Source organism: Bicyclus anynana, chromosome 21 (genome assembly GCF_947172395.1).
Source record: "Bicyclus anynana chromosome 21, ilBicAnyn1.1, whole genome shotgun sequence".
NCBI classification, from domain to species: Eukaryota; Metazoa; Arthropoda; class Insecta; order Lepidoptera; family Nymphalidae; genus Bicyclus; species Bicyclus anynana.
Window position 1 is genome coordinate 1,878,815 of NC_069103.1, and position 23,292 is coordinate 1,902,106.

General features: G+C 39.4%; 2 protein-coding genes across 2 annotated transcripts in view; one reads left to right on the top strand and one right to left on the bottom strand.

The window, feature by feature from the left end:
* The window catches only part of LOC112051368 (ubiquinone biosynthesis monooxygenase COQ6, mitochondrial), a 36,245-nt gene that overhangs the window by 2,064 nt on the left and 10,889 nt on the right, over positions 1 to 23,292 (top strand). The window lies entirely within an intron of this gene.
* Positions 196 to 16,849, bottom strand: LOC112051367 (transient receptor potential channel pyrexia). The gene is made up of 14 exons (XM_024089971.2): positions 16,709 to 16,849; positions 15,612 to 15,774; positions 13,943 to 14,162; positions 11,190 to 11,346; positions 8,446 to 8,580; positions 6,129 to 6,357; positions 5,635 to 5,880; positions 4,671 to 4,900; positions 4,178 to 4,316; positions 3,431 to 3,624; positions 2,727 to 2,886; positions 2,069 to 2,364; positions 1,095 to 1,292; positions 196 to 683 (listed from the first exon to the last, which is right to left on the bottom strand). The coding sequence occupies exons 1-14, from the start codon at positions 16,745 to 16,747 to the stop codon at positions 282 to 284; spliced, it is 2,808 nt and encodes a 935-aa protein (XP_023945739.1). The 5' UTR covers positions 16,748 to 16,849; the 3' UTR covers positions 196 to 281.

Below are 23,292 nucleotides of genomic sequence, written 5' to 3' on the forward strand. Positions count from 1 at the left end.
GTGTGTATTGTGTATATATATAATAACTCATTAGTTTATACACACAAACACTCTGTCTGTCATCTTACTTCGACATACAAAGCAAAAGAGATTTTCTAGAATAGATTGACATGGGATTTTACACATTTCCTTGTTATTTCATATCATTGTAGGATAAAATATGATTAAAAATTAAGTGCTACATTAAAAAAGCAGTTCTCTTAATAAATTTATTCAAATATAAATACATTCAAAAACCCTTAACTAAATCTCAATTTAATGCTAATTTATTGTGAATTTTGTCAAGGTGGCTGCCTGTCATCCAATTTTTTCTCAATACAACTCAATTTTGCATCTGTGGCTTCGACAAACTTATTTAGTTTTTTTGTCAAATCTGTAAGTTGAGTCTTTATATCAACCATACATATCTCTTGTATTGCGTTAATATTGAAAGACATTGGTCTCTGGGCTCTAGCCTCAACATTTGCTGAAGTAGTCCTCTTTCGTCTCTCAACGTTTTGACTCTCGTTTGAAAACCTATCGTAGAGATAGCTCTTCCGTTTTACAATTTGTCTCTCAATATCTTCCTCGCCTTTACACTTTTTAATTCTGCATTCGTAATTGTTGTTCTTTCGTATGCTCTTCTTTGTCGCCTTTCGGCTGACCACCATTTTGTAGATGGACGCTATCAGTTCTCTTGGTATCTGAAAAATAATTTACATTTTAACTTTTAACTGCTAATTTTTTTTCTAATACTTTGTTGGATGTTCTTATGAGACAAAAAATGAGGAAGTTAATGTGGCTGGACCCGCATGCAATCCAAGGAAGGCCCAATCAAGGAATCCAATTTGGTTGGGCCTTCTAAACTCCGTGACATCTTTACGTCCAAAATTCCGCAGTGCCTAAAAGCGAAACTCTTCGAACAGTGTGTGTTGCCAGTGATGTCCTACGAGACTTGGTTGCTAACTATGGACCTCGCTAAGCGGGTGACGGAGCGAGCTAAGCGTACTTTCGATACGTGATCGAATCAGAAATGATCCGCAAAAGAACCAAAGTCACAGACATCGCTCGACGAGTCGCGAAGCTGAATTTGCAAAGGTATACAATAGTCTCACCCTACTCTCCCTGGGGTCGTTGGGCCGTATGTTGAGCGTGCGCATGTGCGACGCGGTCAGCAGCGCGCCCCAGCGCAGCACGGCCATCAGCTGCTGGGGCGCGCACGACAGCAACGAGCTGAACAGCATGCTCTCCAGGTGCGCCACCAGCTGCGTCTGCCGCACCAGCCGGTCCAGGCCGGCGCTTTCTTGTAGTGCCTACCATGTAGAAATAGTAACAATGGTTAACGTCCTTTACGACGACGACGTAACTGCCGACAACGCTTTCCAGGTAACATAAATACTAGCTACATAGACATTTTTGACATCATCCGGATGTGTAGACGTTCAAAATATCTATCTACGGTCACGGGAGGTCAAGACTGATACACTCAGGCAAAACACCCTTCCGAAGCTTCCAGCTCTCTAAGCCGACGCCCGACTCCCAAAAGACGCACCGTACTGAGTCGTTGCGCCCATCTCTTCTGCTCCTGCTTTTGAGCCCCATCAGGCGATATTTCAGCGTTCGCGCAAAACCCCCGGTGACGCCGCTGAGGTCCCATTACGTAGCCTACGACACGACACTTACACAAGAAATAAAAGAAAATAAGCAATGAATTTTCAAGAATTACGCAGCATATATTCTAATTTACAGGTGCATGCGGAAACATACTTATTTTCTGATTCTGATAGGACGGTGACTCGATACGACCGGCTAGAAGAGATCAGACTTAGGACCGTCGTATATTGGAATGAGCCACACTGTGCTCCTCACACTACCGCAATCTACTCGCAATTAATCGCGACGTTCCGTACTCATATTTCCGGTCTTTGACTCAAAAAAATGGAGCCTGCAGCAAGACTATGCGGCATGAAGAGTAACGTAACTTCCCATGCCACTCATCGAATATGTCAGGCCCATTAGGGTAAAATCCACGCAAATCTTGACAAGCGCACATTGACACTTTATACAAAAGAAATATTTATAGATTTACCTGTATATCGCTCACAGCCAAGCCGACCAACAAATTCGTCAGTATAACAGTCACGAGCAATACAAATATCAAGAACATAGCATGCGCTGTCAGGGGGTAGTATATCTGCGAGTTGGTGCAGTTATTGTAGAATATGTCCTCGTACTCCAGTTCCCCTGACATCATCATGACAGTCTTGACCAGTCCAGCGGGCAGGTGGAATGCGGGGTAGTTGCTGAATAACACGCTGAATGCGAGGCCAAATGCTATGAGTAGACAGCTGTAGGCGAGGAGAAATGTTGCGAAGTTCACTGTTACTGCAAAAAAATGGCAAAAAATTAGAAAGTGTGTGTGTGCATATTTTTAAAGCCCACTAGGACAGACATACGAGAGGGGTTTTAAGCTTAGACTTAGGAAGTGTTCTCATCGTTACCATATGCGGCTCATTTCTGAGCTCGAGTCTACTCTTAGAATGAGAAGGGTTAGGCATTCGTCCACCACGCGGGCCCAATGCAGATCAGTAGACTTCACACACGCAGAGAATTAAGACAATTCTCTGGTATGCAGGTTTCCTAACGATGTTTCCCTTCACCGTTTGAGATACGCGATATTTAATCCCCGTATTCTTACGGGATCGAGAACTACGCGGGGCGTCGGCTAATAACTTAGATCTTTATACCTGTCGTGAACATTTGCACGTACAGTCCGAAGGTAGGAAATCTTCCTATGATCATCATCAACTCGAACCAACAAAAGAAAATAGTTATAGCGGCTACATCGTGTTGCCAGTTTGATGTGTTGGAATTTGTCACGCCGTTGTCTCGGTACCATGTTGGAATCTGAAAAAATACGAAATAACTCATTTTGTATTTCTGTTTTGCCGGTTCAGGGTTAAAATACAAAGCTCTTAAATTTCAAAAACTCAAAACAATATCACATGTTATAAATAAAAAAGCGAAAAATAACATTTAAACAAACAATATTGTATTCGTATCTATATGTGTTTACTGATCGGTTTACTTGTATCATCAGAGTGCCTAGTGGCAGTTTTCTATGTTTTCATACTGTGACTATCGCGTAACCGTAAACACGAATTTGTTGTAAATTAATTGCAACAGTTGTGCCACTAGGTGGTGCTGTTTCAATTGCTTAGAAATTCGCGTTTACGGTTACGCGATAGTCACATTATGAAAACATTGAAAACTGTCACTAGGCATACTGTAGACCTCGACATATGTCATGAAGGCAAAATGGCATGTCATCGACCAAAAAGAGTAATATTTCCGGTTCGGTCGCTATTGGTCGACTTTTTCTTTCTTCACAAGATTTTATGTCGTGGCAGACATCTTGGGCCTATTACATAGATAAAATTGCAGAGCTTACCGTACACAAGAATACTCCAGTAACTATGAGCAACTGCAACCAGTTCTCCCACTGTCGGATGTAGGCGGAAAAATCTAGACATGCTTGGAATATTTCTTTGGTCATAAAGCATAGGTTCAGCAGCACTATTACGTACTGTACTGGACGTAGGTAGCTTGGCACGTCGCACGTCCTGTCCTCACATAGGAATATTTCTGAAAACATCGGAAGATGTAATACAATAGAAGCAAGTGTTTTTTATGAAAAGTTTCTTATGAATAGTGAATTTATTCTGCTATTTTTCGAAAAAAGGCCACAAATCCAAGCGGCAACGCCATCAGTGTAATAAATAGAAACATTCACAGACAATGTTTACTCTTAAGCAGTGCGTTTTCAAGAAGAGGCAGGGGATCAGCTGCCCATTGGAGATTATAAAAAACCTTGATTTTCCTGTGAAACCTTTCTGTGTTCTGTGGGCTCAGTATCCGTGACATGGGGATCTGCAGGAAGTCCATTTTAGATGGTACGGTCACTTCGGAAATAGATGTCTTAACATCACAGTCCGAGGAAACCCAAAGCGTGCCGAAAAAGCGCTGTTAAAAACTGATTGAGAGCCAAAAAAATCACCAAATCGAACGTACAAAATAGGTCAAAGTCTGCCAGTTTATGCCGGAAAGCCGGCCTACCTATTGAAGTCCACCCTAAGATGAAGTGTATTTTCAATGTTAAGTATCTTGTAATCAATTAATATGAGAAACAAATACATACGTAAAATATAAAGGCTGTACAGCGTGATGAATATAGCGTGGTACACGAAACTCATGACGAAGAATTTTCTTATCCTCCGCCATTTTAGGAATAGGAATGTCTCCGCTACTGGATGCTTCAAAAGATCCTTTCGACCGACCTGTTAAAGAAATGTATTTCAATTATATGCAAACTTACAGGCCAATCGTAATATAGGGCTAGCTAGAAAATAATTAAACAATACCATTAGATAATGTATAGAAAAATATGCAAAAAATGGCCATGCTAAAATTAACACAGCCGAGATATCCGCAAAGAAAGGATTTCCCAAAATTGACAAAATTTCGTATGTAGTCAATAACTGGCAATTTATATTTCAGTCGTGTTTTGATTGGTTCTTTCATCCATAACTCAACAAAAGCCACTGATAATGATGAATTCTTTCATTCACATCTCCACAAAAGCCAGCAGCCGGCAAAAGTAGGCTGATAACGATGAATTCTTTAATTCTTACCTCCACAAAAGCCAGTAGTAACTCAGCCTCTCCTCTCGAAAGGCAAGGAACAAGCGGTCTGAAGTCAATCGTGAGCTCGCAGTCAACATCGCCTATCTCGTGTTCACTGACATGCACGGCATCATCAAACTTGCAGATGTATCGAGGGATCACGTCGGGGACTCGTCGCACTATGAACGATAGAGCCGACACTCCGCCGTTAGTCCTTAGCGTTACGTCGCCGCCGTAATCTGTATTTTATTCAAAATTGTTAATGAAGATCCTAAATTTATCAAAATCTACATTATCCAAATCCAGAATATCTACTATAATTCGAATGTAACGAAGTATAATTATGAGTAATTATAAAATATAAAATTGTCTCTCATCGATTTTTTTTATTTCTTAATGATCTTCAGTAATGATAATAGCTGTACTTTTGCTGATAGATACTTGAGATCTATCTACCTATGTGATTTTCCAATATCTCCTCACTGATAACAGCACGATCTCTATGTCCCTTGCGCAAACTTCCCGCTAATAGTTCCAATACTTCTGCTGAATGTGCTAATGCTGAGTATGCTAAATACCTAGGGACAATTAAATACTAGCAGAGAACTCACTGACAGTATACTGGCCGCGTTGCTCATAACTTGCGCAAACATCTGCTCTTTTACCCATGAATAGTTACAGTGTTTCTACTGTCTATTGCAAATGTAATGTATATCTTACCCAAGAGCTATATAACGCATGCAGAGAACTCATTCAGCGGCGATATGAAGCGGAGTGTAGCCGAAATGGTCTGACGCGTTAGGGTCGGCCCCCACTGAAAGCACCAACCTGACCATGTCGCATGCCCACGCGCCCCTCATGATCGCTCCATGTAGTGGCGTTCTCCCGTCTATATCCCTTGTGCGAACGTCTGCTTCTGACTTTGGTAATGCTACTGACTGCTACTGACTTTGATAATGCAGTAATATCTTACCTAAGAGCAATAAAACGCACGCAGAGAACTCATTCAAAGCGGCGATATGTAGCGGAGTATAGCCGAAGTTGTCTGGCGCGTTAGGGTCAGCGCCCACTGACAGCAGCAACCTGGCGACGTCGCACGCTCGCGCGCCCCTCACTATCGCTCCGTGTAATGGCGTCCTCCCGTCTATGTCCCTTGCGCGAACATCTGCTCTCTTAGCCACCAACAGTTCCACTACTTCCACTGATTGTGCTAATGCCGCTGCAAAATTAATCGTTATGTTATTTTTTCTGAAATTAAACATCACGTTTCTCAAACGGTGAAGGAAAATCATCTTGAGGAAACCTGCATACTGATAAATGTTCTTAACTATCTACGTGTGTGTGACGTCTGCCATCAAGCATTGGGCCAGCGTGGTGGATAATTAGCCTAACCTCCTCTAATTCTGAGAGGAGCCTCGTGCTTCACAGTAAGATGAATATGGGTTGTTAATGATGACGATTACTTGCCTAAATGAAGACTAGTTTGTCCTCTAGAATTTGGCCAGTCAATATGTGCTCCATGCTCTAATAGAAGGCCAGCGCACTCCGCGTGGCCGTCCACTGCAGCCAAATGTAGAGCGGTGGCCCGACCTGGACCTAAAGCTGCTCGCACATCTGCACCCGCGTCCAGCAGTAGCTTCATGCAGGTTGCAGAGCCCAGCGATGCTGCCACGTGCAGAGGGGTTTCTGTGAATACCTGTAATTTGGAGAGGAATGTTACGCTTGAATCGACTTTGGGATAAACGAAGTCTTGGGTCGACAATTCTGGTATATCCTCTACTTTAACTACTATCGTTTGAGTCTAAGACGCGCGCCTAGAGATAAGTTTGTCTAACAATGGAAAAGATCGATATTTATGCTCGTTGCGATAAGACAAAAGAGAGCCGTATGTAGAAAATCCATCTACACACACACACACTTCTCGATCTAAACGATGGTTATCAGGGTTATAGAAACATTTGGGGTGACGAGAAACCTTTCATTTGTTTTTTCAGAATTGTTGTGCATTTTTATTACATTTTCAGTTTATTTTGATAATACCCATATATATATCCACAGATTTAGCGGACTAACATATAGATTGGTGGCCGTTTAGACCGACCCGTCACCACAATCGGTTTACCGTGTAGCAATGACTCTGTATGCACCTTAGACATAGATCTTAAACTAACTAATAAAATTGTTAATTCAATATATACGAGTAGTAGTCCTTTGTGTGAAATTAATACAAATTAAAGGTCAGATTTTCACGGCTAGCATAATTCTAATAGCGTCCGATTTCTAGGTTAAAATAACAAGCAAAGATTAAATACAGCGTAAACGTAAGCCCAAAAAGATCTATTAATCTTACACAACCCGTTTATTCACTCGCTAATGACATGGCGTAGTTCTTCTTTGAATTAATTTGAACAACAATGGTCGACTCATTCAGATGTTTTATTGTGTTTTTTGTTCGCCTCAGGTTGGCCGGTCATTGTCGTTATAAAAATTTGCCTTATTACGATGAATTTACAATACCTAAAGAATAATTACTGCTAGTTTTTGGAAACCTCTTTGGAAATACCTTGGTGTATTGACCACTTGAAATTATAATGTTTAAGTTAACATGTAAAAGTATTGTCACCGGTAGTAATATGTCCTTCAATAATTGTTTATATATTTTTTTTGTATTGGCCTGGTATAAACCTACTCGTATTTGAATTGAGAGTGTTTCGACTTTGACTTTAATCTGTTTAAATTTTAGGTCTTTCGAGCCGGATATTCATAAATTGCCAACAGTATGTAGCCTGTCACATATACATTACAAAAACTATTTTATACCAATATCATATTAATTATTATTATTTTTAATGATATTCATTGGGTAATTTTTTAACTAACGAAAGTTAATCAATAAACATTATTATACAAGGAGTGAATCCAATTGCCTCATTCTAAATCAGATTTTCTTCAAGACGCATACACTTCCTTTGATGTACTATATTATTATATTATAGTATACTTGTTTGGCTTGCTAGTTTGTTTGTTAAATGATATAAACCAGCTTCCCCTGCGGAGTGTCGGATAGGCGCCGGCTTCCAGCTATGCGCCAATAACTTCCGGTGCGTCACTCAACACCGCGTAATGTAACTTATTATAAGCGGCTAAACTTTCTGTTTGTCGCCGATAGCTTATTGGTTGATTACGTAACTGTACTAGCCAATAGTGAAGTTAGGTTAGGTTAGTTAGTTTAGGGTAGGGTGGGGGTAGGGAAGAAGTCACCGGCGGAGTGTCGGGACAGGCGCCAGCGTCCAACAATGCTTCGACGACTTCCGGTGCGTCACTCAACACCGCGTAATGTAGGTAACTTATTATAAGCGGCCGTAATTTCTGTTTGTCGCCGATAACTTGTTGGTTGCTTGCGTAACTGTGCTACCCAATAGGGTGAAGTTTTTTTTTATTATTCTTTACAAGTTAGCCCTTGACTACAGTCTCACCTGATGGTAAGTGATGATGCAATCTAAGATGGAAGCGAGCAAACATGTTAGGAGGAGGATAAAAATCCACACCCCTTTCGGTTTCTACACGACATCGTAGCGAAACGCTAAATCGCTTGGCAGTACCTACGTCTTTCTCGGTAGGGTAGGTAAGTAACCACGGCCGAAGCCTCCCACCAGCTAGACCTGGACAAATTAAGAAAACCTCAATCGGTCCAGCCGGTAATCGAACCCAGGACCGTCTTGTAAATCCTCGGCGCATACCACTGCGCCAAAAGTTACCACGTTAGGGGTAGGGAAGAAGTCACCTGCGGAGTGTCGGGACAAGCGCCAGCGTCCAGCAATGCTTCGACGACTTCTGGAGCGTCGCTCAGCACCGCGTAGTGTAGCGGAGAGTGCTCGTTCAAGCCAGCGTTGACGTCCGCTCCGTGGCTTATCAGTAACTGGAAAATTGTTAATTCATTGATTTTACTTTTCGCGGCATCCTGGAGGCCTGGACGCGCGACCAGTCTCGAGACGAGACCTATAGGGTAGTAACAACCCCGATTGGTTTATTTACTCTTTAAGTATTTTAGTAATTTAATGGTATAAAAATTTCAGTTCGCCCCAAATACCTATCCAAAAATGTCGACCTCGACTCTAGCTATCAGGAGATGCTCAATTTAACATTGTAGAGCACAAAATTAATGTTTTTTTTCCTATTCTTCGTAAAACAACTTATATGTAACCTAAGAATTGCTTGAACCAGTTGGCCTATTTTACTATTCACTATATTGATTTGGTTGTGCTTGGCTTTCTTCTAGTACCAAGGCGCGTTTGGAACCCTCGTAACTTTAATTTTAAGTATTCGACTATTATTACCACCATTAGATTACATTAAATTATGACATTATCTTCACCTTTCAAAAGTGCTTGTAAACTAAGCCTAATTGAAATAAATTAATTTTGAATTTAAATTTTAACCAATTTGGTCTTTATGAACAATCTATTAAAATAAACATCAAATCAATAGAGAAATGTCATTTATCTACTGTATGTTACCCACGAAAGGTTATCAGTATGCACCGGATGACATTTATTACTTAGAATCTCAATTTTGTATACGTCAACTAACATACGTCAAAGTTAGTGAATTAGTCTGCAAGACCGTCGAAACCATCTATCTGCGTGAGCAATGAGCATGCATGAAAATCCTAACATCCTCACATGTTAATTCTACAATGTATGATTAAACATTGTACAGCAACATCCGTAAAGTAACAGCTTTACCTATACTACCTGAAAACAGATTCATCTGAAACATGTTGTTATTTTCAAACCAGCTGGCCTATTCACTATTCTGGTCTGTATGATCAATCAAATCAAGTGAGAAATGCATCGATCTCATCAAAAAACGTCCCCACTCAATGAGTACCAAACACAACTTCTTGGCTCTCAATTCAAGTAGTCGCGTTTGCAAATTCAACCTTAAACACAATCCTTAAGGTTGAATTTGCTCTGAATTTGGAATTTTATTGAATATTAGATTATATTTAAAGGCCTTTTTCTTTACCAATAATTCTAAAACTGTCAAAGCAAAATTATTAGTTGTTGCAGTTTTTAAGTGAAATGTTTTCAATGGAGAAATGTCATCTGCCTACTCTATGATATCCACCAGTAGGCACCGGATGACATTTGTTACATAAATCTCAATTTCGTATAAATGAACCACATGTCTACATCAAAGATAGTGAATTAGCTTGCAGACGCGGTTGGTTGGTTAAGTATACCTACCTACGACTTTTATCGCAAAAAACACTGTATAAGTTCAGTCACAAAGATATTATTAGATACATCACATCTACAATGTAACTACAATTAATTTACAAGGAAGTGTTAATTTTAAACCAGTTTTCATCGCACGACCTCGAGAAGAAATATTCTTGTTTCCCTAAAATTAAAACAGAACAGAGCGCACACCGTTACTGTTGCCATTTCGAACACTTTTCGCGTTTTCAACTTTTCACATAAATAAACGTGAATAAACAAATGTCACTCCAAGACAAAATTCCTCTTACCTCACGTGAAACAAATTGCGGGTAGGTAAATATTTAAATATTTTAACTTCCGATTGAAAACAAGCTAGGTAACCAATGTTTATAAATCTATGATTTTATGTGTACTATCATAATAGTTTTTTGATCAGAAGCCCCATTTTTATAGCAATCACGTCCCTACCTACAAGATTGCAAAATGTTACCCAACAAAATGGCGCCAGTGTAATCAAATGTAAATAAAATGTATAAAAAGCCTTTTGAATTTTTATATAAAATGCGAAGAAACTCTTTTACCAACCTACCTAGCTTATTTTATTTCATTCTTAAGACCAAATCTCATAGGAAGTTCTTATAGGATAAGTTCCTGTCGTCTATGATTTTGTACCCTTGGGACTTTGGCATAACTTCTGCGCACATATAAACCTCTCAATTATGTTATTCCCATTAAATAGGACTACAGGAAATATGATTAGAAAAAATAAAATTGCAAAGTTTTCTAGGTGCCCCTAGGGGGTCCCCAGGGGGTGCCTCTGCAACGTCAATTAAATCCACTGTTAAGTGCAGCGCTTGGAGATGGATAGACAGATAGACGACAAAATCTTATTCGATCAAGATCAAGCGGACAATTGAATAGTTTTGAATTTGGCCAAGCGCATACTTATCTTCTATAGTCTGGCAAGTTCATTGATGACACTCCCATGATATGCGGGCGACGGGGGGAAAGACTGTACTGATGTGAAATCGGGCGTGCGGGGAAGTGAGGTGCGACAGTCGTGAATTTTTCATTCATCGCTACACGAAGGATTCAAGCTATATAACTACCTATCTGGAAAGCGCAGTCTTGGCAGACTCCCCACTAGGTAAACCGATGACATCGACCGGGTCTTACGGAACCGCTGGACGTTGGCGGCTCAAGACCGTGGGAATTTCATACAAGTAGCCCATATCCAGCAGATGACGTCCATCAGCTGATGATGATGAAGAAACTTATCTTGCGCACTAAAGTAGTTTCTCACCTTAACACAAGACAACGATTTGGCACTCGCAGCGCAATGCAAAGGGGTCGCTTTTCTGTCAGTCTTCGCGTCCCACATATTAGGGTCTGCGCCGTGGTCCAACAACAGCTTGACACACTCCTCCTTGGCCACTAAACAGCTCAAGTGTAGACATGACCTAAAAACAAAACGTTAGCATTAACTCTTCAAAGGTCCCCATTTCGCAAGCTATATTTGTTACGCAGAGCCCTATTACTAGAGACATAAGGATCATAATAACAATCATATCTCATATCTAGTTGTTTACAACTTTTTGTTATTGTTTTTTTTCGAATTTCGTGGAACAACACGCGTGTAGGCATTCCTAGAATGGTCTAGAATTATTCTGACGGATATGGAGCAGTTGACTTTCGGAACGAAAAAAAGTAACATCAAGTGATACCAGCGATACAAGTGAACAATAGTGAACTCAGCTACGATTTTGAACAACGAACTGCCTACGTTTGGAAGTGTATTAATTCTCAGATTAAGGATCCACTCCTTAAGACTTTAAGGAGTGGATCCTTAATCTGAGTATCATACGAGTCACCAGGTGTTTCATTTCAAATCTTCGAACCCTAGTTTGTAACAATATACAATTTATTTGAACAATCTTCGAAACAAATTGAATAAGTATGTAGGCATTATAACTATTATTTTTATTATTGTTTATTAATATTATCATTTATCAATTCGACTCATGAGGCATTCCAACTTGACCACAAAACAGCTTAAGTATAGACATGACCTAAAAACAAAACATCAAAACTCTTCAAACGTCCCCATTTCACCACATTTGTTTGTTTTTTTATGCAATTTATTTTGAAATTCTTCGAAACAAAACGGAGACTTAGGTAGGCAATATAACGAAAAGAAAATGTTTTTCGGCATTATCAATTAGGTGCATGTCCATAAAATACCTACACAGACGAGAATCTACCTTTACAAGTATACCTTTGTGTGTGAATTTTGAACAATGTTTACATTCTTTTGTTACTCTGCTTTTTTAGTATACTCATAATTAAATAAATCTACGTCTTATGACTGTTTACGTTTACTATATTATGAACAAAGTGTATTTTTGCGTATTTTCGAGACAGCTTACGCGGCGTATTAAGCAAGAAGCCTACGTAAGCGCTTGAATTAATTTTCGCGCATGTAATGCTTTGCGATCTACCTCATGAATTGTTGAAAAACGCAAAACCGATCCGTCGTCTTTTAGATAATATCGAACAAAGAAACAGATAAACGACGGAGAACTTTGTTTTAGGTATACAGGGTGATTCGGACTTTAGTGCGGACATTTTTTTTCGTGGTTCTGTATCATTAATAGAACATAAATCTACAAACAGTTCGATACATTTTATGTATTTTTTTTTTTCAATTTATGTCTCAGAAATAACAAAATAATGGACACATTCCCAAACAAACTGCGCAACTGCTGGCGGCACTTTGTAAGACGCCGACAAAGAAATACCGGCAGTAGTCATATCGCTTCGGCTTCGGCTGACGGGGGTGGCAGGGGTGAGGGGATCGAAAAATCCCTGAGGACGCCTGCCGAATTGCCGATGGGCGACCAGTGACAGACAATCTGCCGTCGCTTGCGCATTTAAGTCGAATCAACCTTTAATGCAAAAGTTTGCGTAATAATAATCATCATTTGTATTTCATTATTCCAATCGAAAGTTTATAATTTTTATTATTATTACGCATTATTGATGGTCCTAAGCCCAATAAAGTATGAAGGGAAAATCGATACTCAACTCAAAAGTGACGACCTTTAATTATTATAAAAAATAATAGGTACAAAAATAAACGTAGAAAGGTCAACGGCCCTCGGCGCGGGCGCTCGCTAACCTAGTACCTACCAGCTGATTTTGTAGTTGCCTATTACTGTGCTATTACTTAGTACAGCGATAGGGTGACCCTCAAATTCTGTTTAAATGTTTAAACTTTAGCTAACGATAACTTTGTTATTGTTGAGTTAAAAAAAAAAAAGAAAAAATACGTGTTCATTAAATTTTGTTTATGTACAAAATATAAAAATATCCGTACTTGAAAAAATTTCTTCCTGTATAACATCTTGTAAGTATACCAGCTCGATTGACACAGACTGAATATTTTTTTAGAACTTACTCGTAGTAATTTACCTATTTAGCACCCTCTAAACTTTGACGGATTTCAACATAAATTTCAACATAAGACTGCAAAGCGGAGCGGGGTTAAATTAATTAAATTTAACGTTTATTTATTTAACATAGGTTCCGCTCCGCACCCTCTTCTTCTTCTTGATGTCGCGGCTCCGCAGGTCTTCTCGAGGTCCCTGTATCACGTTGACCGTTACCTATCTATTGTGATCGCCACTGACTAGATTTCCCCTCCAATACTGTTTTAGCCAGGTACAGCAGCAGTTTCTTGGCTGAGATGTGTTTTACTTCCTCTGGGTTTACTGTGAAATGCCCTAAGTGGAGGTTGCGTTTGTTTATTAGAGCTAGCCAATTGCATAAGGACACGCACGCTCCGCACCCTCGCTCTGCTCCGGTAGACAGACACAGTACGCAACTCCGCTCCGCATTACTCCGTTTCTCCGCTACGCTAACTCGCTCAGCTCTGGTAGACAGGCAGCTTTACTGTCCGGATTCACTATTACTTTTACGTGGTCTGGTTTGTTTTCAATTATTAATTTATTTGTTTACTTTTACGATTCATAGTAACTTCATTCGTTATACACGTACCTTCCACCATTATCAGCGCTGTTCGGATCAGCTCCAATCCTCAGCAACTTGAACAGGAAGGAGCACTTGCCCATCCAGCACGCCCACAGCACGGCTGTGCGCATCGCCTCGTCGTCCTCTTGGGACACGAAGCTTATGGCGTCCTCGTAGTGCGACGTCTCCACTAACACGGATATCTCGTCAGCGTAGGGTAGCTGGTGGAGCGAGTGTTGTATTTCTTCTGTAACAGAGCATTATTATTTATTATTATATATTATTATTCATCAAACTTTACTGGTTGTTTTGGAAGAGTCTAGAAGTTTGTGGTTTTACACCCCCGTGTCTCGAAGACAACGTTAAGCCATCGGTCATAATCATTAATATCAGATAGTGAACGTAATTCTCTAAGCCCCCGAATGCATTGCATCAGAAGGGAGGCCTGGCGCTGTAGAATTTAAATTTCAAAATTCATTTATTTCAATAAGGCTAAAAGCTGAATCCGGTAAGTGGCTCAAGTATGCCTCTCTGACTGAGAGTTACATATTTGTACCTTTTGCCAAAACATTTCACTGAATCATTTCACCGCGGCTAGTTGCCACGACTGGTGACAGAAGGGCTGGCTCATTTTTTGCGCAAAGGAAGCGTGGCTGTCCAGCGCGGAAATGCAGCCAGTATTCTTGTCACCATTCCACGTGGGCATGATTTGTATAGTTATTAGGATAAGTTAGCTTAAGATCTTTATTGTATTTTTTCTCATTAATAAAAAATTAGGCTTAGCTTACAAGCGCTTTTGAAATGTCAAGTTATGTCATGATAATTAAAAAAAAATTATGAGGTGGTAATTAAAGTCGAAAACTTAAAAGTAAAGTTACGAAGGTTCCAAACGCGCCTTGGTCCGAGAAGAACCCACTACAAAACTCATGTAAGGTTAATTTTTTTTGTTTACGAACATACTTATCTAGAACGAAGTACACAATCGTATAGTGCAGTTCAACACCAAGACTTTTAATCTAATCCAATCCTTAGACGCTGTTAATGATGATTAGCAATGGTAAAATAGACGGATAGAGCCTCTATTCACACAGGATAAACTTATCATTATTAAAGATCTCTTAAAGTTAAAAAAATTATCGAGCGTGGGAGAATTCTTTGAAAAACGCGGCGTGCGTACAATGACATCAAATTCCTACAAAATACAAACATGAACCAAGATTAAACTTTATCCACTAACTCAAATAATGAGTTAGTGGATAAAGTTCAGTTTCAATACATCTAATGCTAATAGCCACTCACTATCCAATAAGTCCACGTGCCTGCAGCGCTAAAGGCAGGACATCCGATAAAACTGATCGAATGTTTGTTTTTTTAATTAATTGGTCTGGACTTATTAGATGGTGAGTGACGAGCAAAGGGTGTTGTCCTGCCTGTTACCTACTACTGCACTAATTACGAATAATGTACTGTAAAATTTACTGTAAGTGGTCTAAACAATTATTTACATTGATCCCTAGCGCATAATTTAATAAAGTAATCTCTTCTATTCGTCATTTAATAAAATACCTAGTACTCGTATACGCTAAAAACCCCATTTTCAGCAAAAAGAAGGTTTCTGAGAAAAACACAACTCATTGTGAAAGACTCATTTCATTTCATTTCATTTCCGTCACCTCGCTCATCTCGCAATACGCACCTAGCTCCCAGATGTCCCTAGACTTGACTCTCAGCCGGTCCCCCAGGTCGGGTGCGTGCGCCGACTCGTCGCTAGAGATGTACCCAGCCTCCACCTCGTCCGAGTCATCTTCTGTCACCTCGCTTATCTCGTCCCGCCACCGCGCGCTGCCTTCGTGAAATCCCTGTCACAATTGTGGTAGGTAATGCAAACGTTTTACTCTAAATACGTTGAAATTTCGAAAATCGCGACACTCGTGGCTTTAGCTAGATTATTAAACTTTTAGACGTTAGTATAAGATTACGAGTATAGACGACGATTTAAAATTTAGCGCGATTTTAATAGTGCTTCGATAGAACGATTAGATATACACATTAGATACTATTGGAAGCACGACACTCCGTTCGCGTGAAGTTGTGCTATCCCGAAATCCCTGGAATGAAATATCCCGCAGGGAGCATGAGTTTTTCCGGCCTATGTTCTGCTCCAAGGTCTATCACCGTACCAAAATTTGTCTTTCACTTTTCATTCCACATATTTCACTTTAGACAACCACTAAACCGATTTAGATGAAATTTAGCCAAACTGTAACAGACAAACAGACCTATTTTCACATTTATAATATTAATATTGGTATGTATTATTTGGAATTTTCTCTTAATCTTGATCTTAACTGAAACTGATCGCTTTAGTAGACTAATTAGAGTGAGGTTGATCAAAAATCAGAAAATCATAATAATTTTAATTTGGCTCCTGAATCTGAGCTTTTGAAAAAAAATATATTTTTTGTCTTGATTTTGTTATCGCATACCTATACAACAAACAAGTGCATAATTCTAGAACGTACAGTTTTAAAAATAATGAAAAAAGAATATCCATATCTTATCTGTTCTCATAAAATCCTGTACTATCCGCAAAAAAAAATTACAACCAAATTTTATTTTTTTTAAACATTATAGGGCACTTATTTGACTTGCGTAGGCCGACAAAACGTCGGCACGGAATTTGTCGTTCAACACGTATTTCACTCAACAACTTTAACACGTTTACTGTTTTTCCAAACTTTCATTAATTGTAAACACAAAAAAAAAATAATTTTAAAAAAAAATATATGGAACCTTTTTGCTTCTGTCACTGTGCGATGTTTTAGAAGGCATTACGGTTTTAAACAAAATCCCGCGCGTATCATAACATCTTCGGTCGGCGATTCGTCCGTAACTGAAATAATCGTTTGATTCCCAAACAGTCTCGGCTCAACAAATTATTAATCATGATTTAACAAATACGTATACATTAAACTGTAAAGAGAATATTTGCTAAAAGCGTTTGGAAAGTTGTTCAAAAATTGAAATAGGTAGATTTGATTGTTCAGGCTGACTACGTCTTGTGTCCTAAAATGTGGAGTTTGCTAATATGTCTATTGTCTAGTCTCAATGTCCAGTGTTTTATACACTTTTGATCAAAAAAAACCAGCTATGTTATTTAGTTTTTGTTATTTTACATTTTTAGAAGCTCATGTACAACTAACTTTTGTTAAATTGGTATCGACATGATACATTTGTTATTAAGCTTGCGTTTAATAAAAAGTTTGCACTTATTGAGAAACGTTTCCTGGTTTCATAGGGCGCTTTATTATTAAAACACATGCAGCTACCCTTACAAGCATTTTTTATAGCATATCTTTTATGCACCTGTTCGTGCCAATTGCGTTTTGACAGATTGCTGGTCTTATTCATCATTTAAGCTTCCTTTCTCTATTATTATGGGTTTCTTATATATTATTATGGGTACGGGTACGGAATAGTCTAAGCACTCCACCATATGCTACTTACATTAAAGACGATGTCCCCGATATCTGAAGTCACACGGACGTGAGTTTAATGATTCATGATCTCGGAAGTGCTCAGACTGATACTCAGGCCAAAACATCCTTCCAGAACGGCCCTCAAGTCGAGGTCTTCAGAGAGTCGTTCCGCCCATCTCTTCTGCTTCTGCCTTCTGGCCCCATAAGGCGATTTTTCTGCGCTCGCTCAAAAGCCAGGGGTTTTGGACGAACGCAGTTAAACAATCAGATAAAATATAATGAACATTTAAAAGGTTGTGCGATATGCGAAATACTCGTGATATTTTCCTGTCATACGTAGTTATATGGTGATCTACGATAATTACAGCAATTAAACCTATAATAGCTCAGTTGGAATGAGTTTCCTCTAAGCCTCAAAACAGTAGCTTCACGGAAAATGTTGGCTCTACAATGTTCAATTACATGTCAATTTATACTATTAATATTAAGGGGAAAAGTATGTGAAATTATAGGGAATAAATACTGAATCTTTTTGAAATTCTTTTACCAATAAAATGCTACGTTATTTGTGACTTTCATAGGGATATTTTATCCTTGTATTCCCTCGGGATAGACGCAGTGAAACCGCAGGTCGTCTCGTGTTAGTTGATTATGATTATATCTAGTGGCAGGCTACGGCATTGGCTAGTTACCGGTAAATATGTGCTGTCAAGTGATATGCGACACTATCTATCAGGGGTAATAAATAAGCTGAACTCCTTTTAAATTTGCGCGATATTCATCATCATCATCATATCCGCCGATGGACGTCCACTGCAAGACCTGGCCTTTTGTAGGGCCTACCAAACATCACGATCCTGAGCCGCCTGCATCCAACGATATCCTGCGATTGGCTTGATGTCCACCTGATGGGGGGTCGACCAAAATTGCGCTTTCGAGTGCGGGGTCGTCATTCTAGCACCCAACGTCCACCGGTTCTTCGAACTATGTGCCCCGCCCATTGCCACTTCAGCTTCGCGACTCGTTGACGGTGACTTTGGTTATTCTACAAATCTCCTCATTTCTGATTCGATCACGCAGAGATACTCTGAGCATAGCTCGTTCCATCGTCCGCTGTGTGCTTGAGGCCCATAGTTAGCACATAGTCAATCGATGTCTAATAATATAAAAGGAATTATAATACTGGCGCCTAGCGTCTACGTCGTAGACTACGTCCTTGGTGACATTCTTGCCTCTAGCTGTATTTCATCCCGTTTTATTAGTCTATTTTAACACTTCTATTTTTAATTTAGAAAACTACTCTATGGATCAAATCCATGCATCAATTTCATAATTTCGTCTGTTTACAGTTGGAATGTCGGTCGAGTAAACTTGTCAGAAATTTTGATGAATCTTTAATCTTCGTACCATCCACATTTATTACTATCAATTAATAATTATCATTTTTGTGTCAACCATTAACGTTCCGATAGTCGTTTTAGTCAATGGTCTTATAGCAAAAAGCTTCGACCATTACCTTAAGATGCTTTCGCTCGATTTTTTTTCTGATTTCTGATTGTGTGGTGTGCGAGGAAGGGCCGTAGGCTCCTTAATGGAGGTGGTTCTTCACTTTAGAGTCCTGACAGCCGTTTGCTTGAGCTTCGCAACTGGGACAACAAGAGGGGGCTGGGTTTTTATATAAAAGAGATGGTCCAAAATTCTGTGGAGCCCAGGATCAGTCATTGTACCCTAGCGGAAATAAAAGAAGATATTTTTGAACTTTAATTCTTTCGAAATAATATTCATTATCTCCCAAGAAATGCAACATTAATAAGGGTAATAATGATGGATAGATGACGTTTTCAATGCATTAATCGATTTGACGTTTGCTGTCAATTGTCATGTCATAGTTGTTCTATGGGCGCCATCTTGATATAACTAAAAATCTTGGGCTTTTATTTTATTTATTTCTTTTTATTTAGTGTCATTTATTCACTTTAACAAATTTTAATAAAATCCTTGTATTTTTTAAATTTTAATGATACGGGCTACAAGAGTGGACCTGAAATGGACCATCTTTTAATAGTGTTTGGTATTTTATAGGCATTATTGAAAATTAAAAAATCGTAAACTCTCTCTACAATGTTTCGCCAAGTATTTCTACCTCATTCGTTTCAGGTCATTCAATGCATATGTTTGTTTAGGTCTTCCCCATCACCGCCAAACGTGAAACTAATCTCTTACACAACATCTGAATAAACTAATTCACGGATTACACTTGTCTCGATTATCCCACGACTGGCCAATCACAATATTGTGTTATTTACCAAACTAGCGGACGCCCGCGACTTCGCCCTCGTGCAATTTCAGTTTTACAAATCCCTGGGGAACCATGGATTTTTTCGGGATAAAAAGTAGCCTATGTGTTCATCCAGACTAAAATCTATCTCTACTTCAAATTACAGGTGATTCGGTTCAGTAGCCGAGGTGTGAAAGAGTAACAAATATTCATACCATCAAAATCATTAGGTTTTCGCAAATCTCGGGAATCCATGGATTTTTTCGGCATAAAATGTGGTCTTTGTATTGATTCAGGGTATTATCTGTCTTGGTTTTAAAATTCAACCAAATCGGCTCAGAAGTTACGGCGTTAAAGAGTAACAAATATCTCACGGGAACCACAAATTTTCTGGGATAAAAAGTAGCCTATGTGTTAATCCATGCTATAATACATCTCAATACCAAATTTTAGCCGTGCCGTGATAGCCCAGTGGATATAACCTCTGCCTCCGATTCCGGAGGGTGTGGGTTCGAATCCGGTCCGGGGCATGTACCTCCAACTTTTCAGTTGTGTGCATTTTAAGGATTTAAATATCACGTGTCTCAATCGGTGAAGGAAAACATCGTGTGTGAAGTCTACCAATCCGCATTGGGCCAGCGTGGTGGACTATTGGCCTTACCCCTCTCATTCTGAGAGGAGACTCGAGCTCAGCAGTGAGCCGAAAATGGGTTGACGACGTTACGGCGACCAAATTTTAGCCAATTCGGTTCAGTAGTCGAGGCGCAAAAGAGTAACAAACATTCATATCAAAATCATCAGTTTTCGCAAATCTCGGGAATTCATGGATTTTTTCGAGATAAAAAGTAGCCTATGTGTTAATCCAGAGTAAAATCTATTTCCATTCCAAATTTCAGCCTAATCGCTTCAGTAGTAGCGGCGTTATAGAGTAACAAACATCTAAACAAACATACATACTTTCGCGTTTATGTTATTAGTAGTATGACGCCGAAACTGTATGTGCACGTCGAATCATTGTGTACAAGCCTGTCATAACTCCACCGCTACCATATGGGCGGGTGAAACGTGCAAACAATTGCTTCCAGCTCACATTCCAATATTAGATCGGCCTAACCGCCGGATTAGGGTTTTCAGCAGGGAAAACAAATCAAAAACAAATTTTATATTTTAATAATAATTCATTAAAAAATACTGGACTCTGACAGATTGGACTGATACACTCAGGCCAAAAACACCCTTCCAGAGCGGCCTAAGCCTCTAAGCGACCTTTAAGCCCAGGTCCGAGTCTCAAAGGAGACGCACTTTTGAGAGTTGTTCCGCCCATCTATTCTGCTTCTGCCTTCGGGTCCCATCAGGCAATGCTTCTGTAGGTACTGCCCCATGACACCGCTGAGGTCCCATTAGGGAGCCGACGGCACTTGCACAAAAAGAAAAAAATTAACTGATTGTGATGACATCTTATAGTTCATCACCATCATCATCATATCAGTCGATGGACGTCCACTGCAGGACATAGGCCTTTTGTAGGGACTTCCAAACATCACAATACTGAGCCGCCTACATACAGCGGATCCCTGCGACTCGCTTGATGTCGTCAGTCCACCTGGTGGAGGGTCGACCGACACTGCGCTTTCTAGTGCGGGGTCGCCATTCCTTTGGAACAACTCCAGCCATTTCTGACAGGACCACATGAAACAACACTGTCTGCAAAATCTAAATCTATAAGATATTCTCACATGGCTTGAATTAATACATCACCGGCTTAGCACCGACTTCATACTGATCAGCAGGTAGAACATATTATGATGTTATTTTTCGCTTTTTAGTTTAATGGGTACGTTTTTAGGTTTTGAAGTCGGTTGTATTTTTTTTTATTAAAATTTTTATTATTTATTCTTTACAAGTTAGCCCTTTACAATCTCACCTGATGCTAAGTGATGATCTAAGATGGAAGCGGACTAACTTGTTAGAAGGAGGATTAAATCCACACTTCTTTCGGATGCAGCAGGTAGTTCAGCAACCCTACGAACATTGTGCATGCCGCAGTTATTGCCGTAGAAATAGAGTTATGAACTGCAGGTGGCTGCATCCTTCTTACAGCATACTACACATAGTTTAACTACAAGTTACATTATCACACTTCACACTAATATTATGCGAGTAAAGGCGAAAGTTTGTGTGTAAGTATGTTTGTTCCTCTTTTACGCTGCTGCTACTGAAGCGATTTGGCTGAAATTTGAAATGGAAATAGATTTTACTCTGGATTAACACATAGGCTACTTTTCATCCCGGAAAAATCCATGGTTCCCGCGGTATTTGTGAAAAACTGAATTCCACGCGGATGAAGTCGCGGACGTCCGCTAGTGTTCTATGACATTTACTATTAAATTACCATTTACCACTCTACTATTGATGAAGTCGGTTAAAAGTAGCCCATATTACCCCAAATCTACAAAAAAAGGTGTGATTTTTCATATACCAGCAGGCGCGTCGTGGTTTCACCCGCGTAGCTCACATTCCTGTGGGAAAACGGATATAAAATGTAGCCTATGTTATTCACTGATAATGTATACGGATAGTGAAAGATTTTTTTAAATCTGTTTTATGGCACAGTTTAGGCTTGCTAACATATTACTCGACAGAAATCTAAACACAGAATATAAATAGATAAAGCGCTTAAGGTAAACGATTTACATCTGTGGTTTCGAAAATGAACAGAGTGAAAAGTCTTTTTACTCGTCTTTTTTTTACGTTACTCGCTCAATTCATTAAAATTTCATTATCTATACTTATAATAAATCTGTAGAGAGGTCAATTCTGTACATGAAATATATTTCCAAAATAACTATCAGGGGGTGATTAGTGATAGATACTGATGCCAAAAATGCAATCAGTAAAATTTTTGTCTGTCTGTCTGTCTGTCTGTCTGTCTGTCTGTCTGTCTGTATGTTCTTTATAGAAACAAAAACTACTGGACGGATTTTAACAAAACTTGGTACAATTATTCTACATACTCGTGGGCAGGTTATAATATACTTTTCATTACGCTACCATCAATAGGAGCAGAGCGGTGAAGAGAAATGTTGAGAAAACGGGACAAGTTACTCAATTTTTTAAGCTTCCGTCGCGTGTACAGCCTTAATGGTTAAAGTTACATAGAAATCATGTATGACGGAAATGTTCTCCTTAAAATTATCTACAAAAACACAACAGCATATATATGTCTATCTTTTATGGTTGACTCACAATAACACGTGTAACTCCCGATAGCTTAGCAGTTCGGAGCTTTCTAATTAAATTTGTCTACTCTTATGTTTATAACACTCATCACTCATCCCTAACTAAATAAGTTAACATTATTACCTATTCAATAAAAAAAGAATCATAAAAATCGGTAAAGAAACACCAAAGTTATACAAGAAATACGCTAAACCATCGCGCGTGAATACTAATTCATGCTATATGGATTATTTTTGTGTAAAGGTTGCCGCGCTCGATGTGACTCGCGGGGGGGGGGGGGGGGGGGAATAAATAAAGAAGTGCAGCCTTAATGAGTAGAGTAGGGTAGGGTAGGGTAGGGGTAGTTGAAAGTTTACAACGACTTTCACGCGGACGAAGTC

Coding starts and splice junctions, on each gene's coding strand:
- LOC112051367 (XM_024089971.2), bottom strand. CDS start 16,747: ATGCCTTCTAAAACATCGCACAGTGACAGAAGCAAAAAG. Junction 11,347..13,942: donor AGCGCTGATAATGGTGGAAG/GTACGTGTATAA, acceptor TTTTGTTTTTAG/GTCATGTCTACACTTGAGCT. Junction 6,358..8,445: donor CTTGTCCCGACACTCCGCAG/GTGACTTCTTCC, acceptor TCCAAATTACAG/GTATTCACAGAAACCCCTCT.